The sequence below is a fragment of the Macaca fascicularis genome, chromosome 6 (genome assembly GCF_037993035.2).
Source record: "Macaca fascicularis isolate 582-1 chromosome 6, T2T-MFA8v1.1".
Classification (NCBI taxonomy): domain Eukaryota; kingdom Metazoa; phylum Chordata; class Mammalia; order Primates; family Cercopithecidae; genus Macaca; species Macaca fascicularis.
In genome coordinates this window covers 2223742-2241096 of record NC_088380.1, presented here as the reverse complement: position 1 = coordinate 2241096, position 17355 = coordinate 2223742, and the positions used below count along the sequence as shown (strand labels likewise).

General features: G+C 60.2%; 1 protein-coding gene and 1 long non-coding RNA gene across 9 annotated transcripts; one reads left to right on the top strand and one right to left on the bottom strand.

Moving 5' to 3' along the window:
* Positions 1–7043: 7043 nt before the first annotated feature.
* On the top strand, positions 7044–16866 carry IRX4 (iroquois homeobox 4). 8 transcript variants are annotated; one of them, XM_073995096.1, is made up of 6 exons: positions 7044–7203; positions 11524–11668; positions 12209–12460; positions 13412–13515; positions 14564–14735; positions 15464–16866. In XM_073995096.1, exons 5-6 carry the CDS (start codon positions 14615–14617, stop codon positions 16279–16281), a joined length of 939 nt encoding a protein of 312 aa, XP_073851197.1. In that variant the 5' UTR covers positions 7044–7203; positions 11524–11668; positions 12209–12460; positions 13412–13515; positions 14564–14614; the 3' UTR covers positions 16282–16866. The 8 variants fall into 8 exon arrangements, with proteins under 8 accessions (XP_073851197.1, XP_045249451.2, XP_073851194.1 ...); XM_045393516.2 differs by having other exon boundaries at positions 14407–14735; XM_073995093.1 differs by having other exon boundaries at positions 14394–14735.
* On the bottom strand, positions 9633–10891 carry LOC141407128 (uncharacterized). Its single transcript, XR_012414500.1, has 2 exons — positions 10720–10891; positions 9633–9798 (listed from the first exon to the last, which is right to left on the bottom strand). It is a non-coding gene; the product is annotated as an uncharacterized lncRNA (long non-coding RNA).
* Positions 16867–17355: the final 489 nt, after the last annotated feature.

Sequence of the window (17355 nt, the reverse complement as noted above, 5' to 3'; positions counted from 1 at the left end):
GCATGAGGGGAGGATCGAGCAAAGCCATGCCTGCATCCCTGACCCACAAAAATCAGATGTGAAATGTGTGCTCTTCTCAGCCAGGCTTCTTGTAATACTGTCATGCAGCAACAGACAACCAATGCACCACCCAGAAGCGGTCTGTGCTGCAGCGAATCCCAGAGCTACGGGAGTGGCTACGGGAGCTAGCAGCAGACAGAAGCCAGAAAAGGTTGAGGCCCAGGATAGAGAAAGCCAGAAGAACCTCAAGCAGAATGTGGGCAAAACTGCAGACCTGGGCATGCCGCAGAGCGGGTGTGCAGGAATGGGGAGCGTGGGGCTGGGATCCTCACGGGGTGGCAGCTGCAGCACCTCCTGCAATGATGCAGGAAGCAGCATCACAGGTGACTTCTGAGATGTGAAAGGCGCCACGTGGTTCCTCCTGCTGCTTCTGGTGAAATGCCAGAGGAGAGGGTAAAACAGAGCCAGGACTGGCAACAGAACACGTTCAGTGCCCCCAGATGGCAAAAGACTCAAGCTCAGAGATGACTTTAAAGCATTGTCAGAAAACGTCATCTGGTGAAAAAGGCAAGGTGCAGCTAAGAAGACCTCAGAAACAGCCAAGGTTGGAGAATTTTGGTCACACGAAGCATCTGTTGTTTCTCAGCCATCTCAGCAGGAGGTTAAGACAGAAGGCTCATCTCAGAAAGACCTGCAGTACGTGTGTAATCTAATGGAGTGAACCCCAGCGAAAGCCACAGAAGTGGCGCAGAGTTCTCCAGAAAGTAATTTCAGCAAAAATCCCACCAGCTTGTGCAGGGATGGACAGAATCTAGAGAACAGACCGAGTGGAGAGCACGGGGCCCAGGACATCATGCAGGACACAGGTGGCTGTGCCGATGCTATGTGTGGTGAGGCTGGATAGCTGTGCAGCCACAGACAACTGGTGCCAGGCATCACCGGTTCATCCAGCCGCTGAGTTGCTCAGCCCATTCACTCGCTCATGGTGCTGATAGTGTTATGTGCCTCTCTTGAGAGCCCATGAGCTCCTGCTTCCTGTCCCTTCGTCGATGTATCCAAGAGGCAGTGGGAGTGCCCGGGACATGCACACACTCCATAGACATCTGTTGAGTGAACAGTCTCGGGCTCCCATCCGTGACTCCCGAGAGTCTCTGCCTTAGGGAGGTGTGGCTGCTTCCTTCTTTCTGGGTCTCATTTCCTGGAGATGCCACATACGCTTCTTCCTTCGTGCAATGGCCACTAAGCGCCCACTTAGTGGGTGGTGCAGGGCACTGTCCCAGGGCAATGCACACACAGCCCTCAGGGAGGGCTGAGGAGGGAGGCGAGGAGGGAGGCGAGGACAGCCAATCAACCATGCAGCATGTCGGCCAGAGATAAAACAGAAAGGAAGGAAGGAGGAAAGCATGCTGGGCCTCACTACCCACAGGGCTGTGCGGGGCTTGCCAGGAACCTGGAAACCCCCGGGAAGTCAGGGACAAAGGGCGTTCAAGCCAAAAAAATGGACTCTGCCCCAGAGGTGGCATCGCAGGGGATCCCTCTGTTCTGAGTTGAATTGTGTCCCCCAAAAAACTCACGTGTTGAAGTCCTGACCCCATTTCATCAGAATGAGACCTTATTTGGAAACAAGGCCACTGCAGATGTCATCCGTTAGGATGGGGTCCTACTGCAGAAGGATGGGCCTCGATCCAAGATGACCGGGTCCTTCTAAACTGGGGAAGTAGGTCACAGAGATGCACGCGGGGGAACACCCTGCAACGATGCAGGCAGGGGTTGGGGCGATGCACCCACTAGAAACTCCACAGTCTGCCGGCAGCCACCATGGCAGAAGTGAGGCTGGAACGGAGGCTCTATGCCAGCCTTAGACTCAGAGGCACCAGCCCTCCCCACACCTGGATCTCAGACCTCTGGCCACCAGGACTGGGAGACCATGAGGCTCTGTTGCTGAAGCCTCCAGTTGTGATTCTTCGTTGTGGCAGCCCCAGGACTCTCCTACAACCTCCTAGCAGGAAAGGGAAGAGGCGTGCCCACGTCACAAAGCCCTGAGCCTCCAGGTCTGGTCCTGAAGCTGCTCCCGACCAAGTGGCAAAACTACGGTTTCTCCTCCGGAGCTTTCATATCATGGACAATAAGAGCTTCTCTTTCTGTCATTTTCAAACAGTCAATGAAAAGGTTGCTAAGCATATAAGCAATTTTAACTGATTCATTGATCTGAATACTTTTAAAGTAAGACAGTAAGTATTTCTGCCACACTTTGAAGTCAGGCTCTGCGCTCCGTCTCCTCCCTCAGGGTTATTTTGTAGCCATTAACAATGTGTTCCTTTTATCTGGGGCCTTCAATTAATTGAATTTCAAAAAATACTCTGAAATTTTTTTATATAAAAATCAGCTAACTCCTGGAGGACATTCGTGCAAGATTTACTGCCACGGTAATTAAATGCTGGGTGCATTACACTGGTCACTGCAGGCGCGCTGCCACCACCAGCACCGAGGTTTAACTTCAGGATTTGGAATGCTCCCCAGATGACTGTGAGACCAGGGAGCACGCTTTAATTTTTAGGACTGTCTTTGGGTCGCTGGCATATGTTCCTGGATGAGCCCTTAAAGACAGCACGCCGATGCTCGAAGGGCAGCCAGGTGCAGACAGAGGCCATCTCCTCACCGTAAATGACAAAACGTGGTGCACTGACCCGCACTCCTCTTCCCTCACTTCCTGTCTCTTTCCCAGCATCACGGAAGTGGAGGTGAGTTTCATGGACCCCCCCGCAAAGCCCTGCTGGGGAGCATAGGGAAGAGGTCACAATGCCTTGCCATGGCAGGACAGGACTAGTACCAGAGAACTCGGCCTGAGGGTGGCACCCAGACCTGCGTTCCTGGGGCTGACAGAGGTCACCCTAAGGAGGGCTCTGCCTCTTCTTCTCGCCTATTTACGTACTGACCCATGAAGACGCTACGTGGTGTCTTGTCACCTTCTATTTATTAAAGTACATTTTGCATCCAAGTACTAGAGAATCATTCATGTCAGTAAGAGCCCTCAGGAAGCAGTGATGCTGTTTCTCATTTCTGCCGTTTCTCATACATTCTCATTTCCGGAATGTATCCTCCCTGCAAATTCCAGGCAGGAGACCCCATGAGCTCCCAGGTTTCAGGGCCTCTCCTGCATATATAGTTCGGTATTTTTGAGGTTCCTACCACATATAGCAATATGCAAATAGTAATTGCATTTAAGATACACTTTTACATTTCTTCTCTACCTACTGAAGATTTTCTTAATGCTACCTCAAATAATCCAAAACAATCTTCAAGTCCCTTGGCAGTCGTGCATACTGCTGCCTTTTCCCACAATTTAAAATAACTTAATCTCATGTGGATGTCTCTTCTAGCCGGGGTTCTCATGATTTGAAGTTGTGCCAGGTAAACATTTCAAATTTGAATATACAGACTGCAGACATGGCTGGAACTAATAGACTTTCGCTTTTAATAATGAGGTCTTCTTAAAATTTGCTGCTGCATTTCAGTATTATGGACACAGTTTCTTCATCCTGAAACGAGGAAAAACAAATAACTTTCCAACTTTTGCTCCATTGGCCTCATTCCAGCCTCAGGAGGACAGGACAGCAGGAGAAGGAGAGTGAAAGGGGCTCAAGCTTCCACCCCTGGCTAGCCACTGGCGGTCACTCTGGAGCAGCCATGCGCACCACTGATCCTGGGCCACACAGCGCTGTCTCCACCCAGATGCCACTGTGCTTGGAAAAGAGACTCACTGTGTCTGCCCTTGTATCGTACAAGGGAGGCTGCCCCTGCAGCGCTGGCTGGGACCCAAGGCTGGGGACCCCCTGAAGCAGCCAGGAGCTCAGGAAGCTTCTGGAGATGAAAGACACTGCGGTGCATGCCACACCCCTAGGGAGCTGTGCCCTGCAAACATTGCCCTTCTGCTACGTCAGGACCAGCCTTCTAAGGACAAGAGCATCTCTGGGAACCAGTGCCCAGGGATGCTTTGGGGACCATCCTCACTTCAGACAGGTTTCCCAGGCCTCCTCCTTGGCCTGAGGAAGGGCCTCCTTCCCCTCCGGGGTCTCTGGAAAGGGTGGAGAGGACGAGGTTGTGAGGCCCTGGATGACAACAGGCACGGGGGGCCACATTAGGACCAGGCCTCAGGACAATTCAGCCTGGTGTTCTCCACCCCAGATGCCTGTGCATGTTACAGCACCATCCAGGTAAGGAGGTGGAGGCGGCAGCATGGCCAAGCCCTGGGGGCACAAAGACTTCTATTTCAGATTGCACTCTGGGGGCCCTGCCAGCAGGAAGAACAAAAGAGGGATTGAAAGAGGATCCACAGGGGAAGCGGGATACGGAGCAGAGGCCAGGCACAGCCGGCCCTGGAGGACACTCCCCTGCAGGGGTGGCCCAGGCTGCAGACAGGCTTTCTCGATTGATTGCTTGCTTGGAGGCCCCAGACAGGTGTTCCCTGCCAGCCCACCTGGCCAAGACCTGGGAATTTCCATGCTTTCCTCAGAGTGCCAGCCCAGGAGGGCCTGGAAACACAGCAGAGGGGTGGGGGCAGCTCCCCTGCCCACAAGGTCAAGGGCTGAGGGGCAGAGGGCAGCTGCTGATGCCCACGGTCCCTTGAGTCAGGAAATCAGGGTAAAGTCAGGCCTGGCAGTGTGCAGAGGACCTGTGCTGAGGATGGAGCACCATGGTGGAGGAAGACACAGGTGGCCCTGCCCTCCAGGGAAGGGGACAAAGTCACTCATGAAGCCTCGCTATGGGTGGGAGGCGGGGTTGTTTCAGAGGACGCCTGACAGTCTCTGAGCTATGACGATCCTAGCAGTGGAGCCCTTGCTGGCGGGCGGTGACCCTGAGCTCCTCATCTGTGGGCCTCAGGGTCTCTCAGCCACTGTTGCTGCTGTTGAAGAGGCCACGGTGCCTATGAAAGGAGTTCACTTCGTGAAGTCAGGTTGGGAAGGCACATACTCTTTGCTTACACTGAGCCTTAACAAGAACCTAAGTCCACACGAGCTTGCAGGCAGTCCTGATGCACTGTCCCTGTTGGTCCTGAAGGCCTGCCAAGATCACTGGTGTGGCACTGAGGGGCCTCCTCTCCCTTCTGGGGTGCAGCCTGCTGGGCCTCAAGTTCCTCCTGGCTGGAATCGAAGACGCTCTCCCCACTTCCCAAGGAGGATGATTCCATATGACATGGAGGGTACTCCTGCTTCCACCCATCTGTCCCACAAGCTTTGAAGCAAGATGGAAGGAAGAGACTTAGAACCAGAACCCCTTTCCCTGTGCCCGAGTCTGCCCATGGGCTGCACTGGCCACTCACGTGCACGGTCCACGCCATGTCTCACAGCCCACTCCACCTCCCCGCTGTCAGAGCAGGCCAGAAACCAAAGCCTCATCCTTCCCAGGGGAGCCCCTGGATCTCTGGATGAAGCACCTGAGCTGGATGCTCTGAGCCCTCTTCTTTCCCCGTGGAAGCCCCGCGGGTGGAGGAAAAGAAGGATGAACTAGGCTTGCAGACAAGAATGGTTCCCTGTGCAATGGTGAGGCAAGCAGATGCCTGTTCCCTTTCCCACAGCTGCAGAGAGAGCTGAAGAAAACGATGCAAATAACTTTTTCAGAGATTGCCCAAGTCGACAAATCTCAAATGTCATTGCATGACCACAGATGACAAGAAACAAGTTCATGGTTCTTTGAAGTAAAAATGATGGGGGAGGAGGGTAGAATAAAGGAAGAAAGTAAATATATGTGAGGATCGCCCCAAATGCCCCATGGCACTGCCCAAAAGGACATCCTCCAGGTAGGAGTGAGGCTGCCCTGTCCCGTGCATTGCCACTAATGGGGGCAGCATGGGAACCAGGAGGGTCATCTGCAGCCCCGACCTGGCCAGTGCCTGGGAGAGTGGCCCTAGTTCCTTCATCCCCCAGGAGCCCTGCGGCTGCATGGTCCTCCAGTCCCTTCTGGCTCTGACCTGGGCAGCTTGTCACCTGCTGCTCCAGCTTCCCTTCGGGGCCTGTCTTGACCTCTGAAGAGCAGCAGCTCTGTGGATGACAAACAGACCTGTGCCCGGCTGCAGGGGCGGGGGAGCGCGGGCAGGGTAGGGGCTCCCAGCTCCCCGAGGGAGGGGCAGGGCGAGCGGCACTTAGGCCCACCTTCCCTGACTGGGTCCCGGCCTCAGGCTGCAGAAGCAGAAGGCTCTCCAGCCCAGCCTGAGCCCAGGCCAGAGGTCCAGCCCCCATGCCCTCCCCCAACCCTGGCGACTGGGACCAGGCTCCCCACCAGGGCATGCCTCCCTCAGCCCGGGCAGGACACAGACTCATTGGCCCCCAGGCGGCTTATCACTGTGGTCCATTCACGCCCACTTGTCCGGGTCCTGGTGCCCGCACCTAGGCTCTGCCCCTGCCACCGCCTGCTGTTCTGAGAGTGAGCCGCGTAGGGACTAGTGTGGGCACCAGGACAGAACCCAGAACTGGGCCGTTTAGCACCGAGCGGGGTGGGGGAGGGGCGGGGGAAGAAAGGCAGGACCTGAGCTCCCCGCAGCCACTTCCGAAGGTGGCTCAGGCCGAGCAGCAGCCTCGCCCTCCACAGGCCCTGGGGGAGTGGGGGAGGGGGAATACTAAGACCTCGGAGGGACTCAGGGAAACCAGGCCGACGACAAGCGTGGCTATTTCCGGGCGCGGCTCTTCGCGCCGGGTCCAGGCGTCCCTGGGTGGGGCAGCCCAAACGCGGAGAGGGTCCCAGTGGGCCGAGGGCCCGAGGCCGCAGCGAGCTTAGCGTTTGGCCAAATCTGGCTCGCTCGCCTTCCCACTGTCCTGTTAGGGCTGGCTGACCTCTCGGAGCCCTGCGTCCCCGCCCAAACAGCGCCCAGGGCCACTGCTGGCACCCAGGGCGCCCTCACCCCAGCTCCTGCACCCGGTGCGCCGCGCGCGGGCCGGACGGAGGGGAAAGTTGGCAAGAGCTCGGCCCCCGCGGGAGAAAGCGTTAATGGGCGGCCGGGTGGGAGCAGCGCGCTCGCTCGCCCACGTCACGCCGGTGCGGGCTCGGCTGACGACCGCGGCGCCTGGGGACGCCGGCGCGCTCCGCTCGCCAGGTGCTCCGCCTGGAAATGTCTCCATTAGTTGTCGCCGGCTCCCCGCTGGAGCGCGCGCACCGAGCTTCCGCACGGAGCCCTCACGGGCTGCCGGGAGTGGCCCAGCGCCACCGCAGGTAGGTGAGGTCCCCGCTCCCGCCCCCGCCCCGGGGTTCCGAGACCCCTCCCCCCTTCCGAGGAGGCGGAGGCTCCGCGCGGCCGCCGAGGGGCGCGGGCGGCGGCGGCTGCGGCGACTCCCCGGTGCGTCCCGTGCTGCGCTCTGCTCCCCGCGGCCCTGGCAGCCACACGGCGCGGGCCGGAGATTCCCCAGCTCAGGTAGGGAGTGGGCTCCGCCGCACAAACTTTGCGAGGATTGCTCTTGCGCTGGAGGGGACAAACTTTGCTACCCGCCGGTGGGCTCTCCAGAGGCCGCTGCGTTTGCTGCAAGTTGCGGGAAGCAGGGTGCGCGGGCCGGCGCGGGGCGGGGGGTGAGGGGCTCGGAGTGGCCAGGTCTGAGTCCTGGACGCCCCGACTGCGCTCCTTCCAGCCTCAGGCAGTGCCCAGGGAGCAAGCGGCGGGGGCGCAGGGGGAGAGCGGAGGGAGAGGGCTGCGGGCCCCAGTGGAGGGCGGTTGGGAATCCAGAGATTCAAAGCTCGTCCCTGTGGCTCCTACTCCTACCACTGGCTTCGAGGGGGTCTCGGGGATGGACTGTGAAGAAAAGACCTGCCAACCTCGAGGTTCGCCAATGCGGCGTCAGCGACCGTGGGGCCTCTCAGCCCCACACCCCACCCGGGTGTCCCGAGCAGTGAGCGGGCACAGGCGTCCCCAAGGTTTCTGGCCCCAGGTCTCAGAAAGAAAGGCCCTTGCCTGGTGCCCCGGGCTCCCGGCTTCGCCTTTGGCTGGGGTCAACTTCTCTGGGATGGAAGGAGCTCCCTCCGGACGAGCTCTTGTTGCGGGGAACTGGTGGCCCCTAGGGTAACTCCTGAAGCACCAGGGCTAGGCTGGCCGAGGAAGGGTCAGGGCCCTGCCTGTCTCCCCGGAGGCCTTCCATGGTTCCGACAGCCAACAGTAACCCCGTCAAAATACGCGGCCCGCCTGTGCTTCGCGTTAGGGGCTGACCATCCCCTGCCTCCCCTGCGGCCTGCTCCGGCCCTGGTCCTCCGCTGCTTTGGAGCGCTCCAGGCCAGCGAGAGCACCTCACCTCCCTGAAGCTGAGCTGGTGCTGTGTAGGCCGGGAGCCGGGTGACTTCTGGCCCACCTGCACACGGGGATACCGGGGGTCCCTAGAGGGAGGAAGGCTCAGCAGTCCGGGTCTATGCAAACGCGTTCAGCTGTTACCTGAGATGCTGACAGTTCTATTGCTGGTGAAAGGGACATTGGGTGCCTCCGCTCCAGGCTTGGCCTTTTGGTAAAGGCACTTGAACAGTATTCCAGTATTATCTATGGGAGAAGGGTGGCCCAGTGAGAATCCCCGGTTTCGGCAGGTGGGCCTATGCCAGGCTACAGGGTTTCAGCGAGGTGTCCCGGTGGTCGCCTGCAGGAGACAGGCTGGATTGACCCTGTGTCCCGGAATGAGTAGTGGGGCCTGGGTGAGGCCGGGCAGGTCAGGAGGCCTCCTGGGCAGTTGCGAGCTTCCTGAGGCAGGGTGACTGTGACTGGGCCCAGACCCCAGGCGCTGGGGCCTGCTGGCGGGCAGGAAGTGGAGCGTGGGTGTGCAGCGGGCTGGGAAAGCCGATTCAGAGGCCAGGTTTCTGGGTCAGGGAGAAAGGGTCGCCCGCTGGTGGGGACTAGAGCGTCGATTTATGCACACAGGCTTGAAAGGCAAAAGAGAACAGGAGAAGTTGGCGGTGGTGCTCAAAAGAAGCCCCCGAACACCCTCCCGCACGGGCCCCCACGGACTGGCTGCGCTGGGAAGTGGAGGCTGCTTCTCCCAGACTCTGCTCAGAAGATGAATGGCCGCCTGCTCTGGGGCTTCGGCTCCGCTTGAGCCCCGCCGGGTCTGGAAGGAAGGAAATGCACCAGCCTCAGGTCTGGGTGGGCTGAGCCGTTCCACTAGAGCCCAGGGGTGCTGGGCGTAGGTGGCTGGGCCCCTGGGCCCTGGCTCTCCTCTTCAGCCGGCTGAGCGCTCACACTGGCTGCGGCCAGGTCCCCGGGAATAGGTGACGAAGGGACAAGCCGCCGCTGAATGCCTCCCCTCTGGGGGTCTGGACTCCCCCTCCAAGCCCTTGGCCTGGCTGGGTTCGCGCCCTTCCTTCAGCCGGGCCTCATTACTGGAGAGAGCGAGTTGTTTGTAAACAATAAATAATGGGAAGTAGGAGGATGCTCCGGGAGAAGCCAGAAAACTGGAAGGACTGAGGAGGAGGGAGGGTGGGAGAGGGGAGGAAGGTGGGTGGGGGAGGGGAGGAGCTGGAGGAGAGGGAAAGGGGTTTAGAGATTCATTTCTAGCGAGAAGCCCCGGTGGCTAGTTTCTTATTATTTACAGGAAGGTGATATTAGCGATTCAGGTGAGAAAGAAATAAACACGGTCTGCCGCGAAATCAATACAGAATTCAGAAACAATTATTAATGTCGTTTGACTCGTGTTCTTTATATATTTCTCGCGGCTACCGACGCTAAACTGTCTGAATAATTTGCATGGAGCGGCTATTCATTATTTCCGATGGTTTCCCTCTGCAAGCAGCTCGGACGTGGCCCGCTCCGGTCCAACGCGATCGGAGAACTCGTATTTTCGTCTGTAAATTAAAGCAATTACGCAGCAGATATTATATGATGTGTACTGTGGTCTCCAGATAGTCATCAATCACCTTCAACCGAGCTGTCAAAAGAGCGGGCAGATTTCGTTTCTGGGAGGCAGGCTTGCAGCTGGGGAGAGGGCGAGGACGTCATCATTAATTAGAGGGTGACCCTGGGGCGATTCACAGGTCTGAACCCAGGAATCTTTCTGAGCAAGTCTGCACAACGCTGCCCTGCACGGCTTCTTTCCCAACTTACCACGGGAGGCCGGCCCAGGGGGCGAGGGCAACAGGGGCGAGCGCCGGTCCCGCAGGGCGGTGGCGCAGAAGGCGGGGAGCCGGTTCGGGATGGCCTGGGCGCCCCCTTGCCGCCTGCTCACTGGCGTCCGCTTTGAATTTGGGCAAGGTCCCAGGGAGGGTACTGGCTGGGGGAGTGCTGGGGCGGGCGCTGGGTCCCCTCTCCCGATTGCTCCGTGCGCCCCAGGCAGAAAACTGGGCAATACGGACAGGGGAGGGCGCCTTGGCCAGGCACCCAACGCCTCCTCCCTCGCAGCCAGCCCTGCGGGGAGCCGGGAGGGGCGAGCGTAGCGGGAGGGGCCGGGACCTGGGTTGAGGAACCTGCTCTTCCGATCGCGCAGGGCCGCCCGGCAGTCCCCGGCTTAGCCGCGAGGGGCAGGGGGAGGCCGGCGGAGCGCGGCGGGCGGAAAGGGGATGGGGGAGGAAAGTCCGGGAGGTGAGGCGGGGGCGGTGGGCTGAGCGGGAACTTAAACGATCCGGGTGGAGAAGATGGGGCGTTCTCCGAGACACTTGGCTGTCCAGAGGTGCGAAGCCGGTGGGCGCGCGCCCGGGGCGGCCCTACAGCCCTCGGGCCACCAGTCTCAGGGTGTCGGGCTCTGACTAAGGCCCCGAAGCCCCACGCACCTGAGGACATTTTGACCGGCTCTTGCGGGCTCTCTTGCGGCCGCAGTGGGTTCTGAAAGTCCATTCCGGCGTAGGGTGGAAACCGAAGGGAGGCGTTGCAGATTCCCGATAAACAATAGTGACGAGACGCGCGGGGCGCCTGCGAGCCCCTTCCTGCCACTCGGAGCAGAGCGCGCGAGCGCAAGGCCGGGCCGGCAGCCTGCGCAGCGCCGGGCTAATTTTAACTGTTGATTACATCTTCAGCGTGTCCTTTCATAGGTCTCATTTGTAATTGAGACGAATGATTACAGTGGGGCAGGAAGGAGCAGCTGCTCATTAATTAATTTCTAATTAAAAGTGCCTCTCGTTCTCGGGTGACTAAAGAGAAACACCGTTCGCTGGGCGATATTGACTCGGATGGAATTCATTTGCTAACGCCCCGAGGAATGGCCCCTCCGTCCACCGCGCGGCCGGGACTGTCCTGGCCCCTCCCGGCCTGAGCCGCCGGCGAGTGACCGGCCAGTCTGCGGCCAGGCCGGGCTGCGCGAGGTGGGGCTGACGTCAGAGCCTCCGCAGCTTCAAGCCGCGTACATCTGACTTGACGGGTTCGCGCGACTCGTTTTTTTTTTTTTTTTTTTTTCTTTTTCGTAAAATATGCATTTCTGTCGCCGCTGCGAGGCCACTCGGTCCCAGAGCCCCCTCGAGCCTCCGGAATGTGAAGTTAAAAGAATCGCTGCGGCCACCGCGGCTCACTTTGTTACCCGGTTAGGAAAGTTTGCGGAGCGCAGGGATGGACTAACCAGCTCTCCTGCTTCGCCCTCCCAGCACCTAAAAGCCTGCAGCCCCGGAGCAGTGGCCGCGCCACGCCGGCCCCAGAGCGCAGAACCCTGCAGGCCCCGCCCGTCCGCCCCGGGCCGCGCCCGCCATGTCCTACCCGCAGTTTGGATACCCCTACTCCTCGGCTCCCCAGGTAAGCGGAGCCCCGCCCCGCCCAGGCCCTCGCAGGTGCCTGCAGGGCGGATGGGGCGGGGGTTGGGGGGGAGGGTGTCCGACCTACGACTGCCTGCGGCTTCCGAGCTAGCAAGGCCTGGGTCGCGCGCCCCTCACGCCCAACCCCTGCTCCCCAAACACCTGGGGGAAGGCCGAGGCGCTAAGAAGATCCGACGGGCCAGGCCCAGGTTCCCTGGTGTTTGACCCACAAGGCTCAGGCTGTGCCCCAGGGGAGTCCTAGGACCCCAAAGAGCCCTTAGGGAAGGAGGCTTGGCGGGCAAATGGCGTCAGAGGACTTGGAAATCCTCCCGGGAGGTGTCGGTGCTCGGCTGGGCCCCACGTGGTGGAGGAGGCCAGACGCGCGCAAGCTCGTGAAAAGGGGCGAGCGGCCTGGTGTGTACTACGGGAGGCCCCTGGGGACTCGGGGCACGCCCTCGTGGGCAGCGCACGGGATTGTCAAGGCCCAGGGCCCCAGCCTGCAGCCCGGTTTCCCGCCCTTCCTCGCGGCCTCTCTCTGCAGTTCTTGATGGCCACCAACTCCCTGAGCACGTGCTGCGAGTCCAGCGGCCGCACGCTGGCGGACTCCGGGCCCGCCGCCTCGGCCCAAGCGCCGGTCTACTGCCCGGTCTACGAGAGCCGGCTGCTGGCCACCGCGCGCCACGAGCTCAACTCGGCTGCGGCGCTGGGCGTCTACGGGGGTCCCTATGGCGGGTCGCAGGGCTATGGCAACTACGTGACCTACGGCTCAGAGGCGTCCGCCTTCTACTCGCTGGTAAGGGGGCATCCCTAGCCCTTGCCCTGCCCCTGTCCCTCGATTTGCCAAGCCCACTTTTCCCCCAGTAGGCGCACCAGTCCGGTCCCCGGACTGTCACAGCGGGGAGGCGCTCACCTTGGCTCCCTTCAACTTTGCGCCTCCCAGCTGGGACCCTCAGAACCCCACTCCCACCCACTGGGACGGGGTGACCTGGCAGGTGGCCACTGCGTTTCTCGTTTTTGGTTCCCTGCTAAATCCTCGTCAGCTGGCAGATTCGGTCTGCGTGTGTTCCCCGCTTCTTCCCTGCTGGTAGATTTCCGTCCCTCATTCCACGACCCCATTCTCCTCTCCCCGCCTCCTTCACGTTCCTGGCCTCCCTCTTCCTGCCCTCCCAGCCCCTCTCTGACTCATTCCTCCTATTTCCCTCTTCCTCCCTGTCCCCTGCTTTCGCCCCCCTCCTCCTTCCTCCCCCTCCTTGTTCCTCCCCTCCTTGCTCCTCCCCCACCCTTGCTCCTCCCCCACCCTTGCTCCTCCCATTTATCTCCGCCCTCCTCCCCTCCTGGCTTCCATCCCCTCCCTCAGCAGTCCCTCCCCTTTCCCCACCCCTTTTTCCTCCCCCTTTGAGTACCTCCCCAGGGCACCCCCAGCCGTTCCAATCCCCGCTCCTCCCAGCTGCCCCCTATTGCCGGCCCCCAGTTCTTTCTCGCTTCCCTCCACCTTCCTTCTACTCCACACCCACCTTCCCCGCCCCACGCCCACCACACACTGCTTCGGCAACTCAGAACATCCCCACTTCACGTTTGGGAGATCAGGTTTTAAAGCAAGGGGGAAATCAGCTCCTTCCTGCTGGGGCATAGGGCTGCCCGGGTATCCGTGCCAAGCCTTTGGGAGATGGGGGGCTCCTAGGAGAGAGGCTGGAGCGGGGTCGCCTCCCCAGAAACTGCGACCCCAGATCCTTGGCTCCTACAGAACAGCTTTGACTCCAAGGACGGTTCGGGATCTGCGCATGCGGGCCTGGCGCCAGCAGCCTACTACCCTTATGAGCCGGCTCTGGGCCAATACCCCTATGACAGGTGAGGACCCACCCCTCCTAACCAGCGCTAGCCCCACGGGCCCTCTGCACTGTCAGCCCCCAACTCCCCTCTACCATCACACCCCCTTTCTGGAAGGCGGGAGGCAGGAAGAGAGACACTCCTAGGTCAGGGGTGACCTGACTCTGTGGTCTATGGGGTCCAGCCTCCTGTCGAACCTGCTCCTGCACAGCCACGGTTAAAATGCTCCCCAGTCTCCCCCGTCCCCCACGTTGTTGGGCCCCAGAAGTCCTCGATGTGCGGCAGCTTTCAGGGAAGTCGAATCTGGAAGGCCTAGTTCACGGGGCAGCCGGCTCTGCAAACTCTGGGCGCCTCCTTCCAAGTGTGCACACTGCCCCTACAGTGGGAACAGCAGGGAGCCCCTGGTGGCCCTCCTGGCTCTCCTGGCCCACTTTTGAACAGCATGCCCCACCTTCCTCGATGCAACCATTAAAAATTTATCCAAAGAAAGTACACTTAGGCCCCTTGGGTGCTTTCTCCTCCTGGGCAGTAATGACCCTTCCTGCCACAGGTGTTACATATCCGGGTATGGGCTCGCATGTCTATACCTTTTTATGGTTTGGGGATCAAAGGGGTAGGCGGTCATCCCCATAAAGGAATTGGCCTGGACCTCTCTGTCTTCGGAAGGAGTCCAGGCTCCCTGTAAGTTTAGTCAAATATGATATTTGCCCTTTGGCCACAGAAGACAAGTGCCAGTGGGCAGCGGCACCCGGTTGGGGCTTGGGTCCTACCTAGGCCTTATGACCATGACCACAACCCCGACGGGGAAGCAAAGCCCATCCTGGCGTGCCCCTGGCCGACCCCCTCCCCTATGCCCGCGATGCCCAGGGCCCAGAGGGCCCAGCCTGAGCCCATTGCAGAGCCTGTCTCCAGGTATGGAACCATGGACAGCGGCACGCGGCGCAAGAACGCCACGCGCGAGACCACCAGCACGCTCAAGGCCTGGCTGCAGGAGCACCGCAAGAACCCCTACCCCACCAAGGGCGAGAAGATCATGCTGGCCATCATCACCAAGATGACCCTCACGCAGGTCTCCACCTGGTTCGCCAACGCGCGCCGGCGCCTCAAGAAGGAGAACAAGATGACGTGGCCGCCGCGGAACAAGTGCGCAGACGAGAAGCGGCCCTATACGGAGGGCGAGGAGGAGGAGGGGGGCGAGGAAGAGGCGCGGGAGGAGCCCCTAAAGAACTCCAAGAACGCAGGTGGGTTGGGAGGTTGTCTCTGGGGGCTGAAGCCCTGGGGGGCAGGCTGGGACCTTCCTTTGCCTTCTCTGCAGTTCTAGGACTTCTTGGGGGTCCCAAACACGGAGCCCCATGCCTAGGAGGTCACCGTGCAAACCGGTTCCGCCTCATGCCACCAATGTGTGGACTGTGGTGGTGACCCCTGAGCATTTAAAGGAATTCAAATCACGTTTAAAAATATCAGGCCGGGTGCGGCGGCTCAGACCTGTAATCCCAGCACTTTGGGAGGCAGAGGCGGGTGAATCACGAGGTCAGGAGATCGAGACCACCCTGGCTAACGTGGTGAAACCTCGTCTCTACTAAAAATACAAAAAATTAGCCAGGAGTGGTGGTGGGCGCCTGTCGTCCCAGCTACTCGGGAGGTTAAGGCAGGAGAATGGTGTGAACCCTGGAGGCGGAGCTTGCAGTGAGCCGAGACCGGGCCACTGCACTCAAGCCTGGACTACAGCAAGACACCGTCTCAAAAAAAAAAAAAAAAAAAAAAAATTAGTCGGCTCCCTCCCCCATTGGAGGCCCCTGTGTTGCCAGTTTGTGGCCTCGTGGCCTCTGGAGGAAATGGGAGACTCGAAGAAAGGCTCCGAGTGCTTTTCCTAGCGTCAGGATCAGGCCTCATAATGGTGAACAGAGACAGGGGGTCTGATTCACCTGCCACCCCTCTCCCTCCACTGGCCACGCATTCTCTCCCGCAGAGCCCGTGGGCAAAGAGGAGAAGGAGCTGGAGCTTAGTGACTTGGATGACTTCGATCCGCTGGAAGCAGATCCCCCGGGGTGCGACCTGAAGCCGCCCTTCCAGTCCCTGGACAGCGGTCTGGAGCGCGTCCCCGCCGCGCCCGACGACCGGGTCAAGGAGGCCTCAGGCGCGCTCCGGATGCCTCTGGCCGCGGGTGGAGGAGCTGCTCTGGACGAGGACCTGGAGAGGGCCCGGAGCTGTCTCCGTAGCGCGGCGGCCGGGCCGGAGCCACTGCCGGGCGCAGAGGGCAGCCCACAGGTCTGCGAGGCCAAGCTGGGGTTTGGGCCGGCGGGGGCGTCGGCAGGCCTGGAGGCTAAGCCGCGCATCTGGTCCCTGGCCCACACAGCCACCGCCGCCGCCGCCACCGCCCTGAGTCAGACTGAGTTTCCGTCGTGCATGCTCAAGCGCCAGGGTCCCGCTGCCCCTGCAGCTGTGTCCTCCGCGTCCGCCACGTCCCCGTCTGTGGCCCCTGCCCGCTCTGGTGCCCTGGACAGGCACCAGGACTCCCCGGTAACCAGTCTCAGAAACTGGGTGGACGGGGTCTTCCACGACCCCATCCTCAGGCACAGCACTTTGAACCAGGCCTGGGCCACCGCCAAGGGCGCCCTCCTGGACCCTGGGCCTCTGGGACGCTCGCTGGGGGCGGGCGCGAACGTGCTGACTGCACCCCTGGCCCGCGCCTTTCCGCCTGCCGCGCCCCAGGACGCCCCGGCTGCGGGCGCCGCCAGGGAGCTGCTCGCCCTGCCCAAGGCCGGCGGCAAACCCTTCTGCGCCTGATGCGAGCGGGCCCCGAGCCCAGGGGGGAAGCCGCGCTCAGGCGGACGGCGCCGACTCTTTTTTTACTGAGCTTCCAGAGGACGACTAGCGCGGCCACCGCGAAGCCGCCAACCCCCCGGAGAGGGAGTTTCTGAACTCGGACTCCTGGGAACATGGACAAGCCCGGGGCTGCCACGCCAGGGCCTCCACCGCCTGGGCCTGAGCCCGAGCCCGGCTGGGCCATTCTCAAATTTGGGACGCGGAAGGAGAGGCTCTCGGAGCAGAAGAGGCCAGCCACCCTGAAGCGTAAAGTTTACGTCAAAAGTTTACATGGAGAAGGCGGTTCCGTTCTGAAGCGTGGTCTGCTGTCCCCTGGGCGTGAGGCATGCGGTGTTGGTTGTGAGGCCTCCTGGGCCTGTGAGGCCTCCGATTTCATCCTCAGCACATAATGCTCACCAACAGCACTTGCACTGAGTTGACTCTTGCACACTCTTGACTCCATAATATGATGCTTTTTAAGATGTATGTTCACACCAATAATTGCCTGCTTCAGAGGCTAATATAACAAAACCAATAAAACCGAGTGACGGTGTTTGTATTGCAAAATGAACACATTTAAAACCAGGGGAGTTGAGAATTCCCGAGGGAAAGCCATGCTAATCCGGGAGGGAAGGAGTGGGGAGCAGGAACAGATCCAGACTCCACTCCCCAAAAGCAGCTGGCTCAACCCAAGACTTCAAGCCACTTTTAAAAGAACCGTGGCTGTAGAGTTTGACGGTTCTGCTGAGCTCCCTAATAGAAGTGGGTGTGAGACCCAAAACTCATACTTTCCATCACCCAGCTCCAGAAGTTTGAAAAAATAGAGATTTCTTTGATTAGATTTTAAACTTTCTAAATTCGCAGAACCGTGTCCTGGGGTGGGCGGGGGGCGTGGGAGCCCATCGTTGCTTTTCTCTGTTAGTGGCCTCTGCCCATCCTAAGCAGGAGTTTGGGCGGCCTCCACCCCTCTGCCGTCTCCATCGCCTCCTAACCTTGGCTCTCCTCTTTCCGGGGACCCGCAGCTCCGCAATCTGCTCTGCTCGGAAAGCTGGCGAG